The sequence below is a fragment of the Rattus norvegicus genome, chromosome 3, assembly GCF_036323735.1.
Source record: "Rattus norvegicus strain BN/NHsdMcwi chromosome 3, GRCr8, whole genome shotgun sequence".
Taxonomy (NCBI): Eukaryota; Metazoa; Chordata; class Mammalia; order Rodentia; family Muridae; genus Rattus; species Rattus norvegicus.
Genome location: NC_086021.1, coordinates 71,145,375 through 71,165,541, shown reverse-complemented (window position 1 = coordinate 71,165,541; position 20,167 = coordinate 71,145,375). Strand labels below are relative to the sequence as shown.

General features: G+C 41.2%; 1 protein-coding gene across 2 annotated transcripts in view; it reads left to right on the top strand.

Annotated features, from left to right (window-relative positions):
* Positions 1–14,983, top strand: part of Galnt3 (polypeptide N-acetylgalactosaminyltransferase 3) — a 36,763-nt gene extending 21,780 nt beyond the window's left edge. Inside the window, exons 4-11 of one of the 2 annotated variants that reach the window (XM_006234290.4) lie at positions 657–806; positions 2,536–2,770; positions 3,289–3,406; positions 4,842–5,042; positions 7,126–7,257; positions 7,403–7,504; positions 13,088–13,240; positions 14,115–14,983. In XM_006234290.4, coding sequence (XP_006234352.1) covers positions 657–806; positions 2,536–2,770; positions 3,289–3,406; positions 4,842–5,042; positions 7,126–7,257; positions 7,403–7,504; positions 13,088–13,240; positions 14,115–14,237 — 1,214 coding nt within the window. In that variant the 3' untranslated portion in view covers positions 14,238–14,983. 2 annotated transcript variants of the gene reach the window in all.
* The last annotated feature ends 5,184 nt before the right edge of the window (positions 14,984–20,167 follow it).

Below are 20,167 nucleotides of genomic sequence, written 5' to 3'. Positions count from 1 at the left end.
TACCTGATTTACATGCTCCTTTTTATTTCTGTATTGTATTGAGAAAGAAATCAAGAGAAGCCTAAAGTTTTCTGATGATGGTAGAAATGCCCCCCCTACCACAACACCGAACATCCCCCACTTGCCTTTCCCTTGATGTTTGGACATTAAGCTGTTTTGATCACTGCCTAACAGCTAGTGAAACTGAAATGTATTGACAGCCTGTCACTTCTTGTCATGGTTCTCAAATGCTAGTACCAGTTCAAATTCAACATTTGTTGAATTTTTTTTTAATTAAAATCTATTTATCGGACTCCCATAGTCACTCCTGAGAGCTTTCTAAACTCTTGGGGTCCACTCCATGTGAGCTTTTGCATGCCCCTGACATATTGCATGTGTCTGTATATATGCCCCTAACATAACATACTGCATGTTATGTTACTCAGTGGACGGAATAAGCCCAAGCTGTAGCATTACGTAATGCAGGAGTGATAATTTGTACACTTGCTTTCTGGAAGAATTAAGGGTGATGGAATGCCTCTTGCACTATCTGAACGAGCAAATGAATTGAGCAGAATTTAGAAGGGTCAGTGGCTGGTGATTCCATGAGCTTTCATGTGTTACATGTGGAAACAAATTTCACTAAAGTTAATTCTAATTTTTTTTCTCCTTTACAGACTACTTGCATGAGAAACTAGAGGAATACATAAAACAGTTTTCTATCGTGAAAATAGTCAGGCAGCAAGAGAGGAAAGGCCTGATCACGGCGCGGTTGCTAGGGGCAGCTGTAGCAACTGCCGAGACGCTCACGTTCTTAGACGCTCACTGTAAGTGCCAGTTTACAGATGGCTTGTAACTTTCCTCCCACTCCCCTTCCTCTGAAAGTTACTTTTCTTTAAATGTCTAATTGCAATCCTCCTGAATAGCATCTTTAACTGATGACAGCCATGACAGGCCAAGCAGCTCAGCATCAGCCTCCCATACTGAGCTCCTGGCTCCCCAGTGTTTGCAGTGCCCAGCTTTCCCTGTGGGCGATTCTTGCTTATGAACCCCCTGCCCCAGATGTTTGTTCTTCTCTAAGGAAACAGAAGAGCTGGAGCACTGATTCCTTGCTGTTTCTCATTCCTACACTATGAGGTTAAACTTTTATCTGGGTATGATCAGCGCCATCATTCAACTTTTTTCAATACTCCCACTTTTAACTTTAGCAGTTTTTTTTTTTTTTTGGCCCCCTGCTAAAGACGAGTTGAGTCCGTTCTGCCCAGTAAGGGGTATCTTGCTATCTCTCCATGAGTATTGTGGTTTTGCTACTTTTGTTGCAGTCGGGTGTTTTCCCTGTGTTTCCATTGTTTTCGGTGGCAGTGTTGATAGTTTTAGAAAGCCCTTTGGAGTCAGCCTGCAATGGATATGCTAGGCATTAACAAAAGTTCCCCTAGTCCCCTGAACTATAAGCTTTGGGAGTTTTAATCTTCATATGAATGCTTGACTTTGTCCTGCCCAGCTCTTAGGTTACACTTCACCCAAAATCTGGTTGAAGCACACACTAATTACTACAGAAAGGCTTTTGTATTTTCTGTTGTTGTTATTGAGAGCCATCACATCTGATATTCTTAGTCCAGTATTAGGAAAATGAACGGAGATCTGGAGGTGTTTTTCACTGACCCAACACTGCAGTAAGATCCAGTTTGGAATTCTTCCCGTGCTGGACAATGGTCGTTGTGCTCCGTGACTGCCAAGTTTAATTCAGTGAGGCTCTCACCTTTGTGATGTGTAGTCTGTCTCAAGACCGTGACTCTGACCTTCTCGGGACTCACTGCCCCAGGACCACTTCCAACGGGACTGTAGCGCTTTGGATGATTTTCCTCCAGCCACTAAATCCAGAATATTCTAACTTTCCAACTTCCTCTCTCCCAAGACTCAGGAAGAGAAATTAAGATTTCAATTACTGTGCCTTAGTTGTGGGGAGGAAAACTTATTAAGATACCTTATAATAATTTTAGGGTTAAGTGCATAGCCCTCTCTTAAAGGAAAGGGGGTTCCACTTCAAGGATGGCAAGGATATTTGTGTCCACCTCCTGTTCTAGGAGAAAAAAAGTCACTGTCGTTTAGAGGAATTTTCCTTATTTTATTATTTCCTTTTAATCCTACTCTCATCACAAGAGTCCTGCAGTTGTCCCTTCTCTCAGAGGCCTGTTGTACAGTATGGTGGCTATAGTTAATAATGTATTGTATACATTAAGATGGCTAGAAATAGATCTCATGTCTCTCATCTCCCCTGCCCCCCACACACACACACACGAGGTGATGATTGGAGGTTTCATTGAGCTTGATCATAGTAAATGTTTGCATGAGTTTGTGTGTGTGCGTGGTCATCAAAACAAGCTGTGTACTGTAAATGCACCATTTTTGCCAATTACCCATGTATATATATTCAAAACACAGATGATCTTTTCCCTCTAGTTTCTCCATAAACTTTCATGTAATACCAAAGTAGGGGGACAGAGGGGAGTCTTTGAGCATTTCCATTAAATTGACAGGAGCTTCTGCTTTGTGCAGGTGAGTGCTTCTATGGTTGGTTGGAACCTTTGCTGGCCAGAATAGCTGAGAACTACACTGCCGTGGTGAGTCCAGACATTGCATCCATAGATCTAAACACATTTGAGTTCAACAAGCCTTCTCCGTACGGAAGCAACCACAACCGTGGGAATTTTGACTGGAGCCTTTCCTTTGGCTGGGAGTCACTTCCTGATCATGAGAAGCAAAGAAGGAAAGATGAAACCTACCCAATTAAGTAAGACGCTTGCCCCCCGCCCCGTGACTTAACACCTAACACCCACGCCATAGCGCCAAATGCTATGTACATGCATTTGCACAGCATATACCATATGTATATGCATTTTCACAGCAACTGCTTATGTGATAAGTCTTAATAATGGAAAAAAAACCCTCTCTCTCTAATATACATATATATGTGTATATATATATATATATATATATATATATATGTACTAAGTTCTTCTGCATGATATTGTTGAGCAGCCAGTGGAATTAGGTGAATTCTCATGTCTTCATAAATCACAGTTTTAAAGTAAATAAAGCAGGTTAAGGAGAGACACAATGATATGGAATATAACATTTTTTAAAGCACTAACTTTCCCCCAAAACCTTACCTTTGAAGACTCTCCAGTTATTCATTATCTACATGAGGCTTTAACTACACTCACCTGTAATGTCAATGTGGTTCTTTAAATGGCCTCTTTTATTTTGTTGAGTCCCTATAACAAACTCCGTTGATCTATTTCTTTTCAGGACCCCCACCTTTGCAGGAGGCCTCTTTTCTATATCTAGAGACTATTTTGAGCATATTGGAAGTTACGATGAAGAAATGGAAATCTGGGGAGGTGAAAACATAGAAATGTCATTCCGAGTAAGTTTACGGAGATTAAGCGCCGCATGCATGTCAAACAGTGTGCAGTGTTGTGTTCCGAGCAGCGCATACAGACGCCTGCAGATGTATGCTGCCTTTATGCATTTAGTGCTTTCTATAATGTAATTGCTGGAAAACTGGCAACGAGGCTATGTCCGTTTAAGTTGTAACTTGATATGTTTTTTCATGGTTGCCAGTGTAACAAGAGGAATCAGTTAAACTCCTGTGTCCAGGCAATAACACCAATTAATGCACTTGTAGCCCCTGAATTCCAGCCAAGATAAATATAATTAAGCCTAGTGCTTCAGGAAATGAGCTGATTGTCAGGGGAGTCCGTATGGAAAACATTTATTTATAACTGTAAAGGACACTGGACGAAATTCTTTGCATCGTATGAGCTGCTCCTCTTTTTTTTTTTTTTCGTAGTGCACGTTCTAAGTTAATAGAAACAAAACAAGGCTTTTAGTAATCATGAGGTATGCTTAATATTCCGTTTCATAAGTTCGTTTCTGTGGCAGCCATGTCACTCACTTGCAGTCATTTAGATTGGAATGTAGTGGGGGAAAGAACTAGGAATGAGAAGGGTTGAGCATTGGCTCTGGCTCCATTACATACAGGCAGTAGTGGCCTCTTCTGAACTGCTGAGGGACAGGGCCTTTATAAACTTGTGTCGGTGTTTCCAGCCCCTAGCAAATGCTGCATCTCCGTGCAGTTGACCGAGGTGAGCTTGTGAATCATCTGATGTGTTTAAATGAGGAAAGGAAGACGTCTGACCGACCACCTCTCTCCCTTGTAGCATCTATCCTTAAGCATGGCTTTGTTTTGGGTCTTTGGTCGTTGACCAGAGAACCAATTGCTAAGGCAAACGCCGTAGAACTACTGGAACTGGTAGACCCATTCTAGATAGGCACAGACTTTTCTAGTAAGATGAGCCACTCCTTTGAACCTACGATGGGTTATATTTTGGTGATAATTGCTTGCTTGAATGGTTTTCTTTGATACCAGTAGAGTCTGGGTCCTTTTGTACCAGGATGGCCGCTTCATTCCTTAGAAGAAAAATGTGTAATTTCAGCAAGCGACCATGTGTGTAAGGTAGAAGTCAGCCTCACTGGGGCTTTGTTTTTCTCCGCATATTAGAACACTTGCATAATTATTGGCCAGAAAGGAAACTTGGAATTAGGTTTTATGAAGGGCTCAGAACTCGTGGTTTTGTAAACCTACTTTCCGAAGATGTGTATTTGTTCTGTTTCTCAGTGCATTTAATAAAAGTATTGTTTGCATTTGTAGAGCATAAATTGAACTGGCATAGAGAGTATCTGACATACCAGTAAATCTCTATATTTTGTACTTATTGATATCTTAAAGGTAAACTTAAAAGCAGCAGTTTCTTTTTCCCAAAATACTGTAAATTTAAACAAATATCATTAATTATCAGGTATGGCAATGTGGTGGGCAGTTGGAGATTATGCCTTGCTCTGTTGTTGGACATGTTTTTCGCAGCAAAAGCCCTCATACCTTTCCAAAAGGCACTCAGGTGATTGCTCGTAACCAAGTTCGCCTCGCAGAAGTCTGGATGGACGAGTACAAGGAAATATTTTACAGGAGAAACACAGATGCAGCAAAAATCGTTAAGCAAGTAAGTGAGGGCTAGTTAACGAAACGGCAGTTAAACTATTCCAATCTCATAAGCCTTTTCTGCTTGAATCGCCTCAGGTTAAAAAAAAAAAAGAAGTTTAGAAAGTATTTTTGAAAGTCAGCTTTTAAATTTTAAGCCTTCAAATAAATAACTTTGGGCTGTCAAGACGGTGTAGTGGGTAAAGGTGTTTGTCACCAAGCCAAAGGTCTATCCCTGGGGCCTATACCTTGGCTCGTGTGTACACACACACACACACACACACACACACACACACACACACACAACCTACCAATAATAATAATAATAATAATAATAATAATAATAATAATAATAATAGTATACTAGTTTGCTCTAAGAGGAAAATTGAAGCAGCCTTATGAAATTCAGATACTTTTAATATGAAAGATATTTTTGGGACTCCCTCCAAAATACTATTTGATTAAGTAGAACTTCCTTTAACCATTCGATTGACACAATAGCTCTTAACTAGAGATTCAAAGTAGCATTTGAGTCGGATATGCAGATGGCGTCTTACTGTGGCTTAACAATGAACTGGAAGTAACAAAGCTCTTATTCCTCAAATCCCAACTCCCTGCTGGAGATGCATAAGGCAACCCCCACCCCTTTAAAATTGCAAAAGGGGGGGTTGTTCTTCATAACAGGATGGCCTGGTGTCTGGGCTGGGTTCTGTGGTGCCTGTTCTTTCTTTCTCCTTCCCTATCTTGAGAGAGGCCATATGCATTCTGCCCATTTCCCAGAGGAGCTGTCAAACAGGCAACGATGAGTGTGTAAGGACTAACAAGCTCAGGATGCTCTGTGCATACATATCACACACGTGTGCACATATGCACTTGTGAAACGTGCAAATGCACATGCCAGTGCAGTGCTTGCTCTCAGGTCCTCAGGTGCTGGAGACAGGATCTCCTCTTGCTCACGGAGTAAATCCAGGCTGTCAGACCAGGGAGAGACCCAGGGCTCATGCTGCCTCAGCATCTCCAGCATGGGGGTTTAAAGCCCTTACTGACAGGTGTGGCTTTTTTATAATGCGGGTTCTGGGGGCTAAGCTACCATATTCGGCTCCTAAACATAAGATCCTCTCTCTAGTGACCATTCATAGATTCCAGTTGGCAAAATCATGAGACCTTAATGCATTAGAGCCCTTTTACCCTTTGTTTGGTCCACAGTATCTCCCTACACATCGTTAGGGTGCACTTCTCAATGGGTACTACATGCCTGAGCAGAAAGTAGGCTCTGAATAAAGCTTCTGCTCTGCTTCTCACCCATAGAAGGGCTGCGAAGCAAGCCAGCCAGTACCTGTCCCCATGACAGGACACATAAGCTTGTGTCCCTAACAGTCATTCTCTTTTGCTAAAACACCCAAGTTCAAGATACTGGAATTGGCATAAAAAAGTATTTTCCTTGGTTGAACTAATTAGCTCCCTTATTTCCACTCTTCTCCGTTTAAATATCAAATGCAATTTTCCTCTAAATGTTTCCTATAAGCCGAGTATTTTTCGGTTTAGCTTATTTTTAATCGTCTTCTTGCCCCTTTGAATAAAGGAAAATAAAATACAATTAACTGAAAATTGTCTCTTCCAACCCAGCGTCCAGGTGGGAATTTTGTTAAGATTAAAACACTTAAATTGGAAAACACCCAACTGTGCGGTTGGTAATTTGACTGCAGAGAGATATTGATTTCATTGGGTCGAAGCAATGCCTATCTGCACCGTGTCTCCTCACACGTCACTCTGTGGGTCACTTTAAAGTAAAGAGCCGGCATGAATTCAGAACGCGCTCCCACAAACAGCCAGAGTGCTCAAAGCTTACAGTAATAAAGTGTATTACAGCCTCCGGCCAGCACTGCAGTGTGACTTGATTCTCTTTAAACTACCAGTGACCAGGCGGGCAGCTTGCCTGTTGCTTAGATGAACCGCAGGCACTTAAAGCCCATCTTGCATTTGCATCCAGAACTTTGCTCTATAACTAAATGTAAATACACCAGTAGCACCCCTTGAAGTGTGATTCAGAGCCTGTTTGACTGAGCAACCCCCTCACCCCCACCCCGTCTATTGTCTGTTTCTAGAAATCATTTGGTGATCTTTCAAAAAGATTTGAAATAAAGAAACGCCTTCAGTGTAAAAATTTTACATGGTACCTGAACACTATTTACCCAGAAGTGTATGTACCAGACCTTAATCCTGTTATATCCGGATATGTGAGTATTTTTATGTTCCTCCTCTTCCTTGACAAACTCCCTCCCATACCTCTTAATTTATTGCGTTTGAAGTTTTCCATTGTAAATACCACCTCCCTAAACTATCAAGTTTGATTTTTTTTTATGATTTTAATCTTTCACGCAGATTAAGAGTGTTGGTCAGCCTTTATGTCTGGATGTCGGTGAGAATAACCAGGGAGACAAACCATTGATTCTGTACACGTGCCACGGCCTAGGGGGAAATCAGGTAAGCGTTGGGTGGGAAGGCCATTTTTCTCCAGTGCTTGCAGGCACAGCCAAGTGCTGTGTGTTTTCAAAAGTAACAGCCGAGGGAAACTGATGTCAGGTGAACTGATGTGGAGATGCCTTTAAGCTACGACGCATGGCAATATTAAAGGCATGGAGTACTTTACTACAGTTTTTACTTCGGCTCTGAAAATAATCTGGTTACCCACTTGATCAATAGAAAGGTTGATAAAGAAACCCAGAGTAATGTCATTGGATTGTGTGTGTGTGTGTGTGTGTGTGTGTGTGTGTGTGTGTGTATGTTTAGTGTAAATTTTTTTATATTTGTGTGACTGTTGTATGGAGGGTTTGTGAGCTGTCAGGTGAAGACCGTATAAATCTAATGGCAAGTTGCATCTAATGTTAATGCTGACACAGCTGCATTGTAAGTTCTTTTTGGGGAAGAGATCATTTCAGTACCCTGCATCCAAATGCTTTTCTTCCCCCCATTACTGACATCATCCAAATGCTTTTCTCCCCATCCCCCATTACTGACATCATCCAAATTCTTTTCCCCCTCATTACTGACATCATCCAAATGCTTCTCCCCACCCATTACTGACATCATCCAAATGCTTCCCCCCCCATTACTGACATCATCCAAATGCTTCCCCCCTCATTACTGACATCATCCAAATGCTTCCCCCCTCATTACTGGCATCATCCAAATGCTTTTCTCCACTCCTCCCCCCATTACTAGAATCATCCAAGTGCACCCCCCCCCTTGTTATTGACATCTTTGTTTTCACTGTTTTCCCAATTAGGGGCAAATTCGACATGGCATACAAGACAGAGAAAATACTAAATTTCTTGGGTTTAGCGTATCTTTACCTTAGCATTTGCAAGTTGCTCTCAGAAGGATTAAACTTTCTCCACAGTTAGTCCAGCAAGTTCCCTGACGGACCTCTGGGTGCTAGCTCTGATGGGCTCAATCCATCTGTCTCCCAGCTCCCTTAGGAAACACCAGTATTGCAGAATCAGCATTACAGTCAGTAGCATAGGTCTGGCTGGAGTGAGGAGTCTGGGGTGCTACACGGCTATATAAAACCACATCAGAATTAGATGAGGTGCCCATGGGTTCTCCCAAGAGAGAGAGCATTTTAGTCTGTACATTGAGAGGTGAGTTAAGACCTAGAGGAGTGCTTGGTGGGATGAGAAACCGTGAGGAAGGATATGCAAAGAACTTTATTCAGAACCTTTTCCTGTTGAGGAATTTGCCTGTATTTTGGATTTTCACTGTACTACTTTGCACATACCTTGATGGGACTTTGTAAGTATCTATATCAGGAAGAAAGGGTCGATTTATTTCCTGGGCAGTCAGTCTACTTCTACACATCTACCTATTCATTAAACTCAGCTTAATCCAGTTTCAGTCTGTATTTGCATAAAGTAATCAGAATGCATGGGATATGTAGCAGAAGCCGAAGCCGGATATGGTGAAGGATCTTCAAACAGACAAGGAATTCTGAAATGGATGGGTGTGCATATAGTCATACATATACATAGATATTTATGTACATATATATACCTGTTTTAGTGTGTGTGGGAAAGAGAGAGGGTACACACACACACACACACACACACACACATATATATATATATATATATATAGTCTTTTAGTTTTCCTTTTGGTTATATAATATTACATTGTTTTATAATAACAATATGCTTATTTCCTCATTTATAAATAAATTACCAGCAGTTGTTAATACTTAGACATTTGTCTCAAGCTCTTTCCAGAATTACATTTATCTTAAGTATATTATCACTACTCTTTTTGTTACAATTTAGAGTAGATACTGCCTTAAAATATAGTGTATGTATTATTTTAGTGCTCTTTTAGTATCTTTTTCCAAGGAGATGCTGTCATAGAGAATTAGAAATTATTTTAAAACTATCAATGGACTAGGCTACCTTTAAGAAGTTTAGGGGGAAATAACTCATTAAGAGTTATTTTAACTGTGTGACCCAACCTGTGCTGCTACGGGAATTGACAGTCACTGACTTTGGGAAACTTAAGTCACAGAAGCATTTTCTTTTTCATAAGAAGCCAAACACAAGCATGACTTTTGGACGCTAGGGAAGACAGAGTGGGCTGAGATAATGTGAGTGTTGGGTTCAGAGGTGAGACCGGGTAAGGAAGATCTTTGGGCACAGCCCTCTCAGATGGAGGAGAGCGTCAGAAGGAAGATGGGGGCGGGGAAGGACCGCACAGCAGAGTTCCACAGAGCACACAGAAGGCCAGTGCGGAGGGCTCTAGGCAAGGAGCGAAGGAAATGAGGTCAGAGATTGTGATAAGGAACCTGGTTGTACAGAGCCCTGCAGACCTGTGAAGGAAGATGGATTTAATTCTGAATTCAACAGAAGCCACTGAGAGGTTTTTAAGCAGGAGAATAATGTCTGGTTTATATTTTCAGATGACTCTGGCTTTTGTCAGTCTAACACAGTTACTGATTATATCTGTTAATTGTTAGACTTTTATTTTTCCCTTCCCTTTCTTCCCTCCTATAAACCCCTCCCTACTTTCCTTCAAATTTATGGCCTCAATTTTCACTAATTATGGCATGTATATATGTATGTACACACACACACACACACACACACACACACACACACAAAACTAAATACAATATTTTTAGTCTGTATAATGTTACTTGTATGAGTGTTTGGCTTGACAAACAATTGGTGTGCTCTTTCTTGGGATAGACCGCCTATCCCACTCCCAGCAGTTGTCTGTCCTTCTGTAATTCTCAGTCTGTAGGGTTGAGGCCTGGAGGGCTTTTGTCCACTTTGGCCTGTCTGTTGGTGTCATTCTTGTTCAACTAACATTTGAGCAGCCAAATTATTATTTTTTTAAATTAACTTTTTATTGATTTTATTTTTATTGATTCTTTGTGAATTTCACATCATGCACCCCAATCCCACTCATCTCCCTGATCCTTTGTATCCAATCTCCACCCGAAAGAAAATAAAAAAAACAAATAAATAAAAAAAGCAAAACAGATCATTAAAAAAAAAATCTTGCTGTGAAAGTTACAGCATGTCACAGTGTGTCCCACGGCACACCCTTTTGTCCACACAGCTTTACTTGCAGATGATCATTGCAATGAGTCATGGGTCTGGTCCGAGGCCTCTGGCTACATCATCTGTACTGGATCCTCAGTGGGACTCCTCTCGGATATCATGTTGTAACCCCTGTGTCATGGAGGTCCTGCAGCTTTGGATCTACAGGCATGGCCTTTTCACGGGCTCCAGCGGTTCACGGAGATGGGGTAGATGTTGGGGGAGCCAACTCAAAGCCCTGGACCTGGGCATGAATAGTAGCAGAGTTGGTCGGCCACCACCTTTCCTGCCCTTGCACCGCTAGGGTATGATCTCTAGCACTGCCCTGGTTAGTTCACCCCTTGCTGCAACCAGCAGCTGACAGGGCCGCTGTCCTGCTCTCATTCCCTTGGGCCCCAGCTCATCTGCACCCATGCCACCAGAGCCAGCTCTACTGAGTTTCCCAGTCAAGGTGTGGGGCCTGCTGTCTTGAGTGCTGCAGGACAAGCGGCTAGACCAGCTATTCTAACCCATGGGCCAGCTCTCATGCCCGCTGCAGGAGGTGAGAGGGGAGTCATATTCTTTCTAATCAATTCTTTCCCTCCACCACATTGCAAATTTTTAGTTCTGTGAGAACTCAAACTTGGGCATCTTGAGCATTTTCTCACTTTCTTCCCTTTGGATTATTTAGTGGTGATTTACGGCATCTAAGCCTATTTCCGAAGACAAAGCAAAGTAGCTATTTTCCGGGATGGGGCTGGATTGGAGACTATTCTGGTCCAGTGCAGTGGCTTCAACTGCAGCCTCGTGACAGCTAATAGTCTATGCATTCTCCTCCAGAAGGTGTGTCCAGGTTCTGACTGACACGTCTCTCACACACCCAGCTGCTTAATCATACACCCTGCTGTCACAGTTCCCAAGGTGTTTTCTACTCTTCTTTCCTCCCACACTTCTTCTTAGTGACCTCTTAATGACAGTGGTGTAAAATACCAGCTAGCCTTTCTCACCATCTTTTAGCTTTTAAGGTTTATTTTAGTTTAACTTAAGGCAAAAGTTAATATATCTAAGTCATAACTTAGTTACAGTTAAGAAAGCTGTTTCTTTCTCCTTCTGAAGCCGCTTCCACCTGAAAATCAGGTTACAGAACCAATTGTTTTACTTGCAGGGGAAGGGAAATTGAGCCTGAGCCCTCGCTGAGGCTCTAGGGACCAAGGCTCAGAATTCTGCTCATGGTTATGGAGTGTTTACTCTGGCACATAATAAGGGCTCAATAAATATTAGTGCGAACAGGAATTGTTGCATTATTGAAAATCACTCATGTTAGCTCATTTTACCCTCAGACTGCCAGCATTATTAAATATTTGATTTATAACGGATGTTACTGTGGGACTGAGGAGATAGTTCAGTCAGTAAATTGCCTGCCATGACAGTGAATACGAGTATTATTAGTTGATACAGGGCTTAGCTTTAGCTCACAGAGAATCCATCAGCTACACGTACAGTTCTGGTAGTATAGAGTAGGTTACCTCTGCTGTCCTTGTGGAAGCCTTGAAAGTTATAGTTTTCCACCAAAGGGGAGAATCGAGGAGAGATAAACAGGTAAAATACTACTGGCAATGGAGCAAACTCCATAGAGGTAGACTCGAATAAATCTACCACCCGATGGTCCTACTACAGCTGAGGCAGTGGCTGAGTCCTGAGCATTGCAAGTCAGGGGGACAGCCACAGTAAGCCAGTCAATTAGCACATCAAACCAGAGCTTTAAGGGGCCAGAATTGCTCCTTCCCAGGGTCAGAAGTTGGTACAAATTAAGAGGTAATTGAGTCAGAAATGAGGCTAGAGTAAGAATGAATGAAATAACATCACAGAGGAAACTCAGCAGAACTTAGAGACTTGTTAATCGGACACAAAGAGCGAGAGAGATTAGCAAGGAGCTATGATGTACCCTGTGTTGATCTTTGCTGAAAGTATTTACACTTATCAACCCATTCATTTGGTGCTTTTAGTAATTTGGTGGGCAGGGATTGTTGGTACCCGTGTCATTTGGGATGTGGGGAATCGGGGGTTGGGGGGGGGGCAAAAACAGACTCAGAATATGCATCGCAGTTTGTACGTTGGTGAAAATGCTTTGGCCGAGATGAATAAGAGGACGAGAGAAGAAGCCAGTGAACTGAACTGAACTGAACTTCCCAGGCTGGTTGCTACAGTACACTTCTGATACACCCCCCCCCCACCTTGTAATTTCCAGTTTCTAGTCGGGAAGGGAAAGAACACTGTAGAAAGTAACCACTGCTGGCAACGGAGAGAGGCAAGACCTCCACGTCACCTGTCATAATTAACGCCTCAGCTTACATTGCTGTTATGTTTATTGCATTTGTTGAAGAACTCATGAGTTTACTGTGTAAGGGGTAGTGGGTTGGTTTTTTTTTTTTTTATCTTGTTTTTATTTTGCAACTGGGCACACGGGGTTCCTTCATCACTCACAACTCTCTCCTTTCCACAGTACTTTGAGTATTCTGCTCAGCGAGAAATCCGACACAACATCCAGAAGGAGTTATGTCTTCATGCTACTCAGGGTGTTGTCCAGCTGAAGGCATGTGTCTATAAAGGTCACAGGACAATCGCCCCTGGAGAACAGATATGGGAGATTCGGAAGGTGAGCCGCGGTTCATCCATCCATTCGATAGCTTACTTTGAAGGGCTCTAATTGCTTCACCATGCTATATCAGAGTTTCTTCACCTTCACCAACGCCACAATTATTGCATGTCCCCCTGTGTGATAAGAGAACGTATCTAGGTATTAAGTAGCCATGGGAACAGCTAATCATGAAGCTAAAGCCTGGCTTATACAGGGGAAACCTTCTATAATATATTAATATACCGTTCATTCTTGACTTTTTTTTTTAATTGTCTTTAATCCCTTTTTACAGTCCAGTCTTCATCTCCCTCAGTCCGGCCCTTGAGGTTTTTTGTTTTTTACAAAGGATTTTGAAAATCATGTTTATTTCCTTAATGGGCCAAAGAGAGTGTTTTTCATATAAAATTGCTCTTTACGTCTTCCTCTGTTTTAGTACATTTTTTAATTAATCTAGAATTGAAAGAATATAGAACAGGTTGCCTGTTCTTAAACACCTTTGCTATTTGACTTGATCATGTTAGTTCTTACCTAAAACTAGTTTTGTGGGATACTAGCCTGCCTCGAGTGGCTTTTCTGATTTTGTAGTCAGTTGTCTGAGTAGAATGTTTCCTGCTTGTGAATGTGGTTCAGGTTTTGCTCTCTGTTTCCCTCTTTATTTTGAAATGCCTTACATGGACTGAATATCGGTACCATGAATTATAGCATTATAAACGAAGTTCATCAATATGTTTCCGCCTCAGTTGATCTAAGATTGAAAGTTAGGAATCAGATACATTTGTTATGCAAATCTCTCTCCACCTTTAGTGAAACCATCAGGTTGGTCTTTTGTATTTATCTCTTCACTGTGACTCTTGAAACTTAATGTTTGACGTGTGCTTTCTTTCTTTCCTAGGACCAACTTCTCTATAATCCATTATTTAGAATGTGCCTTTCATCAAATGGAGAGCATCCGAGCTTAGTGCCATGCGACACAACAGATCTACTCCAAAAATGGATCTTTAGCCAAAATGATTAAGTGTTCCTTAAAATTAAGGAGTTGAAAAGGACATACTCTTCCTCATAAAACTGTGACTAGGCGTACACTGTAGTTGTTGAAAATTATGCAAAAGCAGCTAATTGTAACTTATTCCAAGTGCATTTTCCTTATTTATATCTTAAGATGTCTATGTGGTGCCGCTGCAGAAACCCTAGGGGTTTCCGTCTAAAAGCACAGCATCTAGAATACCAAAGACGATTCTGAAATGTCCAGATGCAGAAGAGAGATGTTTACAGTATGGAGAAAATAACTTTCCTAGTAAAGTGATGTGTGCTTGTATCCTTGGGGACATGCACACCTCCATCCACACACTCACAGTTTAAAATGTTTCCCCTGGTTTTAGGGAGAATAGGAAAAGATTTGATACTGTATTTTTATAACTATATAAAAATGGATCAATGAAGGTCAAGCCATTGGCCTTTCAGTACAAACCAGGAAATTTTTATAGATCTAGAATTTATTGTTTTAAAATCCAGGTAAACTTTCGTTGTCTTTTGTTTACTTGTCTGTCAAATATTTCCTTAAATATGAAGTCAAATAAGGAGAGGACTATTTTTAACACTTAAATTTTTGGAAAATTTACAAATATTTTTTAGTCTGAAGCCCATGCCACTCGATGCACACGAGTCTTCCCCAAATGGCTTTTCTGAAGTGACTACACTGTGTGTTTTCCCAGAGTAAACTTTTTAAAAAATAAATAAACTTTATAAATTATTAGCTGTTAATAATGGTTCCTTTTTCCTTTCTAGTAGTCTTATTTTCTTAGCGAAATTCACTAATCCTGAATATTTATGACACTGGATGTCAAATGGAGAAACTTGGCTGAACTCTAAATGTCATTATTGATTCATTATACAGACTGTCTTCGCAATAGGGTTATCTCATCAAATTAAAAAAGAGCCTTTTATTTACATGGAAAATGCAAATTAAAGGAAAAAAAAAGAACCCTAAACACTATTACAAACCTTTGTTTCAGTTTTGTCCAGTTGGAGTAAGGTGTATGATTGGTGGTGGTGGGAGGGAAGTGCCCTTTTTTTATTTTTTTATTCTAGGTTTCACTCCTCTGCTGTTTATGGAGCCCCAGGTTCCTTTAAGGAAAATGTAAACCGTGACAGCAGTGTGACAGTTTACACAGGACAGAGCAGAAGTGAAGATGCCGATGGATATGTGAACATTTGATATGGTCACCATTTTGCATGGAGAGTATTATTCCAGAAGCAAAATAGAACGTGCACGAACCTTTAAAGCTAGTGGTTCTCAGTTATACAAAGGAAAGCATTTCCTAGTATTACAGCTTCAATTAAAAAAATAAGGCATCTATTCAATTTTAAAAGTTGAACTGAAAATTCCACATCCTCTAGCCAGTCACTTTGGGGATTCTTATTCTAGTTTAAGGAACATGAACCGTGTTTCTAACTTCGTATCATAGATTACAGAGGATGTAAAGCTTCCGTTCATCTGTCTCTTTAGGGTAGAGAGAAAAGCACACCCTTTTGAAACAGTATGCTGCTATGTTATATTTTTATGACTAAGATGACTTCCAACATTTTAACTTTGACACTTTATTAATGATAAATGTTTCTCTATGATTGTAGCTAACAGTGATATGTACCAGTAAGCATACTATAGTTGGCCACTCAGATGTGCAATTTCTGCTCCTCAGTTTGTTCCACCAGACGTGAATGATTATAAGCAAAAGCTACCCTCAATGCTTGTTTCACCTCTAAAATCAGTACAAAACTAAGCAATTCCCCAATGATATTTTTATAAAGCAAACCCGAGTAAAACATGTTTTGTTTTTTTTTTTTAAATGGAACCAATCTGCAGATCCTCACAGAGTCATACCGATGCCTTGTGTGCTGAGTAAAGTCTCGGGTTGGACTGAGTATGTTGTGACCATGTTAAGCGCATCCTTCAGAAAGGTTCTTATCTGATGCAGAGCGATCGGCTGTTACTCAACTGTTATAGCAGAGATTTGGTTTAGGACTGGCTTTTTGGGGTGTGTGCAGGGGATTCCCTCTTAACTATCTTGGAACAGACTTAGCAGTAATTCATGGAGCTTGGCTCTCATCCACCTACATGATTTGCCTGCACTTGAGTGTGAAATTGTAGGACTCTTGCTCAATTTGAAGCTGCCAAGGCAAACGGTCTGGTTCCTACTGGAGACCTGGCATGCTGCCTTCATTCCAGAGGACCATTCCAGAGGCTACCAGAACTGAGGCCAGTATTCTGCAACGCTCAACGTCAATTCCATGAACAGGCTCATCAGAAGTCAAGAAGTGCCTACTTGAATTAGCCATAGGGAAAAAATTAGCAATGCATTAGCATTAAAACTATCTGTTGATTATGACGAATTTTGCATCGCAATATGATCACCTGCCCATAATCCTTGCATTTGGGAGATAACGGTAGGACAATCGCAAGTTCAAAGTCATTCTCAGCTTTACATAGAGAATTTAAAGACAGCCTGTGTCAAAGGAGACCTTCCTCAATAAAACAAAATGAAACATGAATGGGAACAGAACATTATTTCTGGGAAAACAATGTTGAATTCTTAGGAGAAATTCAATTTTGTTGTCTTTAAAGTAAGCTGTGAACTTACAATTTATTTTAATGACAACAGACATGAATACCGTAAAAATGATCATACTGTGACTGGTGTGAAGAAAGTTACCCAGAGCTTTGGGAAACTTGCTTATAATGTGATAAATGCAGCATATGTGTGAGGGAATTAGTATACTGAACACAGAAAGGTATATGTATGCATATATGCATGCATGTTTTCAATTAAAATATTTCAGATAGTTTTTAAGATGAATTTCTGTAGTGACTACTTTTCTCTAGTCATCCACTGTTATGGTAAATAATAAAAAAGATGTGAATTACGACCGGTTCCCATGTGTACTGCTCCACGGGGCTAACTCTGACCCTGATGATCCCAAGAGCCGTTCGCTCACAGCTCTCTTGGCTGGTTTCCACCATGCCAGGCATATACATCCCAATTCTGTGGCAGGCCCAGAGCATCCTACCACCACACACTCTCTTGAACTCAATTAAGTTGCCAATTGAAACAACACACCACACAATAACCTGTGATCCAATTGATAAGACATAATTTGCCAATCTAGACAGTGAAAAATCCTATACACACCCATCCCCTAAAAATAGTCATAACAACCTGCATCTATATGCAGAGGAGAATCTTAACATCTGCCGCCATGTTCTCCCAGCTCCTCTCCTCGCTCCAGCTCGCTCTCTCCTCACTCCCTTCTAAAACCTCTGTCCCTGCCTCCCTTCCTTCTCGTCCAATGACAGGCCTTGTTTTATCTTGTCTGCCTTCACCTGCATAATGACATCAACCTACAATCCACCCTCAGCACCGTTGCACTGAAGAAATGATTTCTCTTCTCTTGTACATAGAGTACTAGGTTTAAATTGGAAGCCCTCAAGGGTCATGTGTTGAGCTGTGGCATTATAAGAGGGTGGGAGAATTGTTCAGAGCTGGCGTCCGAGGAGAGGAAGTGATCTTACTAGGGTTGCGTGTGCCCTTCGAAGGGTTATTCTTTCCCTCAGCCCTTGTGTCCTGAAGTGAGCATCGGTGTTCCAACATGTGCTTGCTACACACCCAAAGCAATGAAGCCAACACCCTTGGTCCTCTCAAGATTTTGCCACAGGGAAAACACATCGTCAGTTTGCTCTTGAGTTTCAACAATACTTAGGAAATATCTTCTCTGCTTTGTTGGCCGTGTTAGGCATTAGGTACTAGTAATGTACAGTCATTGTCGCTGTCTCATGAAGATCATAATTTAATAATGTGGCTATCCCATCATAATGGCATCACAGCGCAATGATGCTTCAGAGCAAAGTTCCATGAGAAGCTGGTAGCTCCCTCAGCCAAAGACAGAAAACAGGCTCCAAATTTTAATGATAATTAAATGGCATTAGTTTAGTTGTCAAGGAGGAGAGTCTCAATGAGGGATTGTCTACACTGGGTTGAGCTGTAGACTTTTGCTCTAATAACTTTTCTTTGTTGCCGTAATTAATCATTCTGAACAAAAGCAATAAGGGTAGAAAAGGGTTTATTTGGCTTATCCTTCCAGATTATAATCCATCATTGAGGGAAGAGTGGGCAGGAATTTGGGGAGAAACCCCAGAGGAACTCTGTTTGCTGGCCCACTCACTGCCTTGCTCAGCTACTGTATTGATATAGTCCAGGCCCTCTGCCTAGGGATGTGCTTCCTTCAGTGGACTCTTCCTTCCCCTGTCAATTATCCATGAAGATAATCTCTTACAGTAATGGTCTCAGACCAGTCTGATCTGGGTAATACTTCAGTTGAGACTCCCTGAGATGATGGTAGGCTGAGTCAAAGTGACACTTGAAGCTAAATAGGACAGCATATATCTGGTGCATCGGCTTAAGTTCATTGATGTAGAAAAACATAGCCCACCATTGGTGGCACCATTCTCTAGACAGAGTCCTGAACTGTAGAAGATTGGAGAAATGGAGCAAGTGAGCATATATATGCTTTCATTTCTCGGCTGTTGACTGTGGGTGTGATGTGATTTACCTGTTTGAAGTTCCTATCTTGATGGACAATGATGGACTATAATCTGGGATTATAAACTAAAGTACACCCTTCTCTCCCCTAAATTGCTTTTGTAAGGGTATGTTTTCACAGCAATAGAAATAAAATAGAAAAGTGGTATAGGACTACTTACATTTAACCCCTCTCCCCTTGGCTGCCATTTAAATGTAGTCTGTGGTTCATAAAACCTGGGTTTGAGCCTGTAATTCTGCATTTCCAGCATTCACAGGTGACGTCAGGGCTACTACTGAAACAACACTGAATAAATGTCTCCTCGTGGACTCTGTGTCCATGGATCTTTGAGACTCCCCTCATGGCTTCATCATACTTATTACTTAAGACATTACCAGAAGTTAATCTCTGTCTACCACCATGGTTTCCTGACAATCACTACCTCCTTTTTCTGTTACTGATTTTATAAACTCATTCCCTCCAGGGACTCTTTACTCTGCCAACTCTTACTCTTGTTTCTTATTCAGGAAACTAATTTATATGAAAACTATATTCCTTGCCTTGAACATCTGCTAAGGGTATAGCTCCATCCTCTAGAAAGAAAAGAGTATTTTGTTCTTGCTTTCTGCCATTCCTTTTGCTTTTCCTACAGGCTTTGGAATAACTGCATTCTTTATTTGAATCCATGCCATCTGGATACTTCATCCTTTTCCGTCTTTGGGCTACTATTAGTTATGAATCTGTGGTCATTCACTTAACTTGTGCTATCCATTAGCTGAGTATTCTGGTTCCTGTTTGTTTGCTTTGTTTCTGTTTGTTTGTTTTTACTTTGCTTCACCCCTATTTCTTCTTCTCTATAGGCAATTTCATAACCAATTTTCATGGCTCCAATATCATGAATTCTCAATGCTAGACTACCACATTCCTTTCCCGTAGCCACACACTTCCTTAATGCTAGTGACCATTCTCTATCTCTTGGATGTTGTGGAGTATCAACCAGAGAAGATGGCTTGGACATGGGTTTAAGGCAAGTAAAAGTCTTCATTAGCTGGCTGGTGACTATACTGGATGTACAAGATCCTAGTGTAGCCCCGAACCTTTCTCGGGGTGAAAGAGTAAGCCCCCCCCCCTCTATCTTGTGGGTTTTTAAAGCATGCAACCATGTTCTGGTTGACATACTTCAGTTAACAAAACAGCCAGAGCAGAACTACGGAAGCTAAAAAGCAAGGTTAATACATTTAGAGGCTTTCAAAGAACCATGGGCTTTATTTTATTTTAGTGGGTGGTATGTATGTGCTGAGTTGTATGGACTAAAATGGCACCTCCGTCATGGAGTCAGTTGTGCCCTGAGGTCTGGGGCCCTGTGAGGTA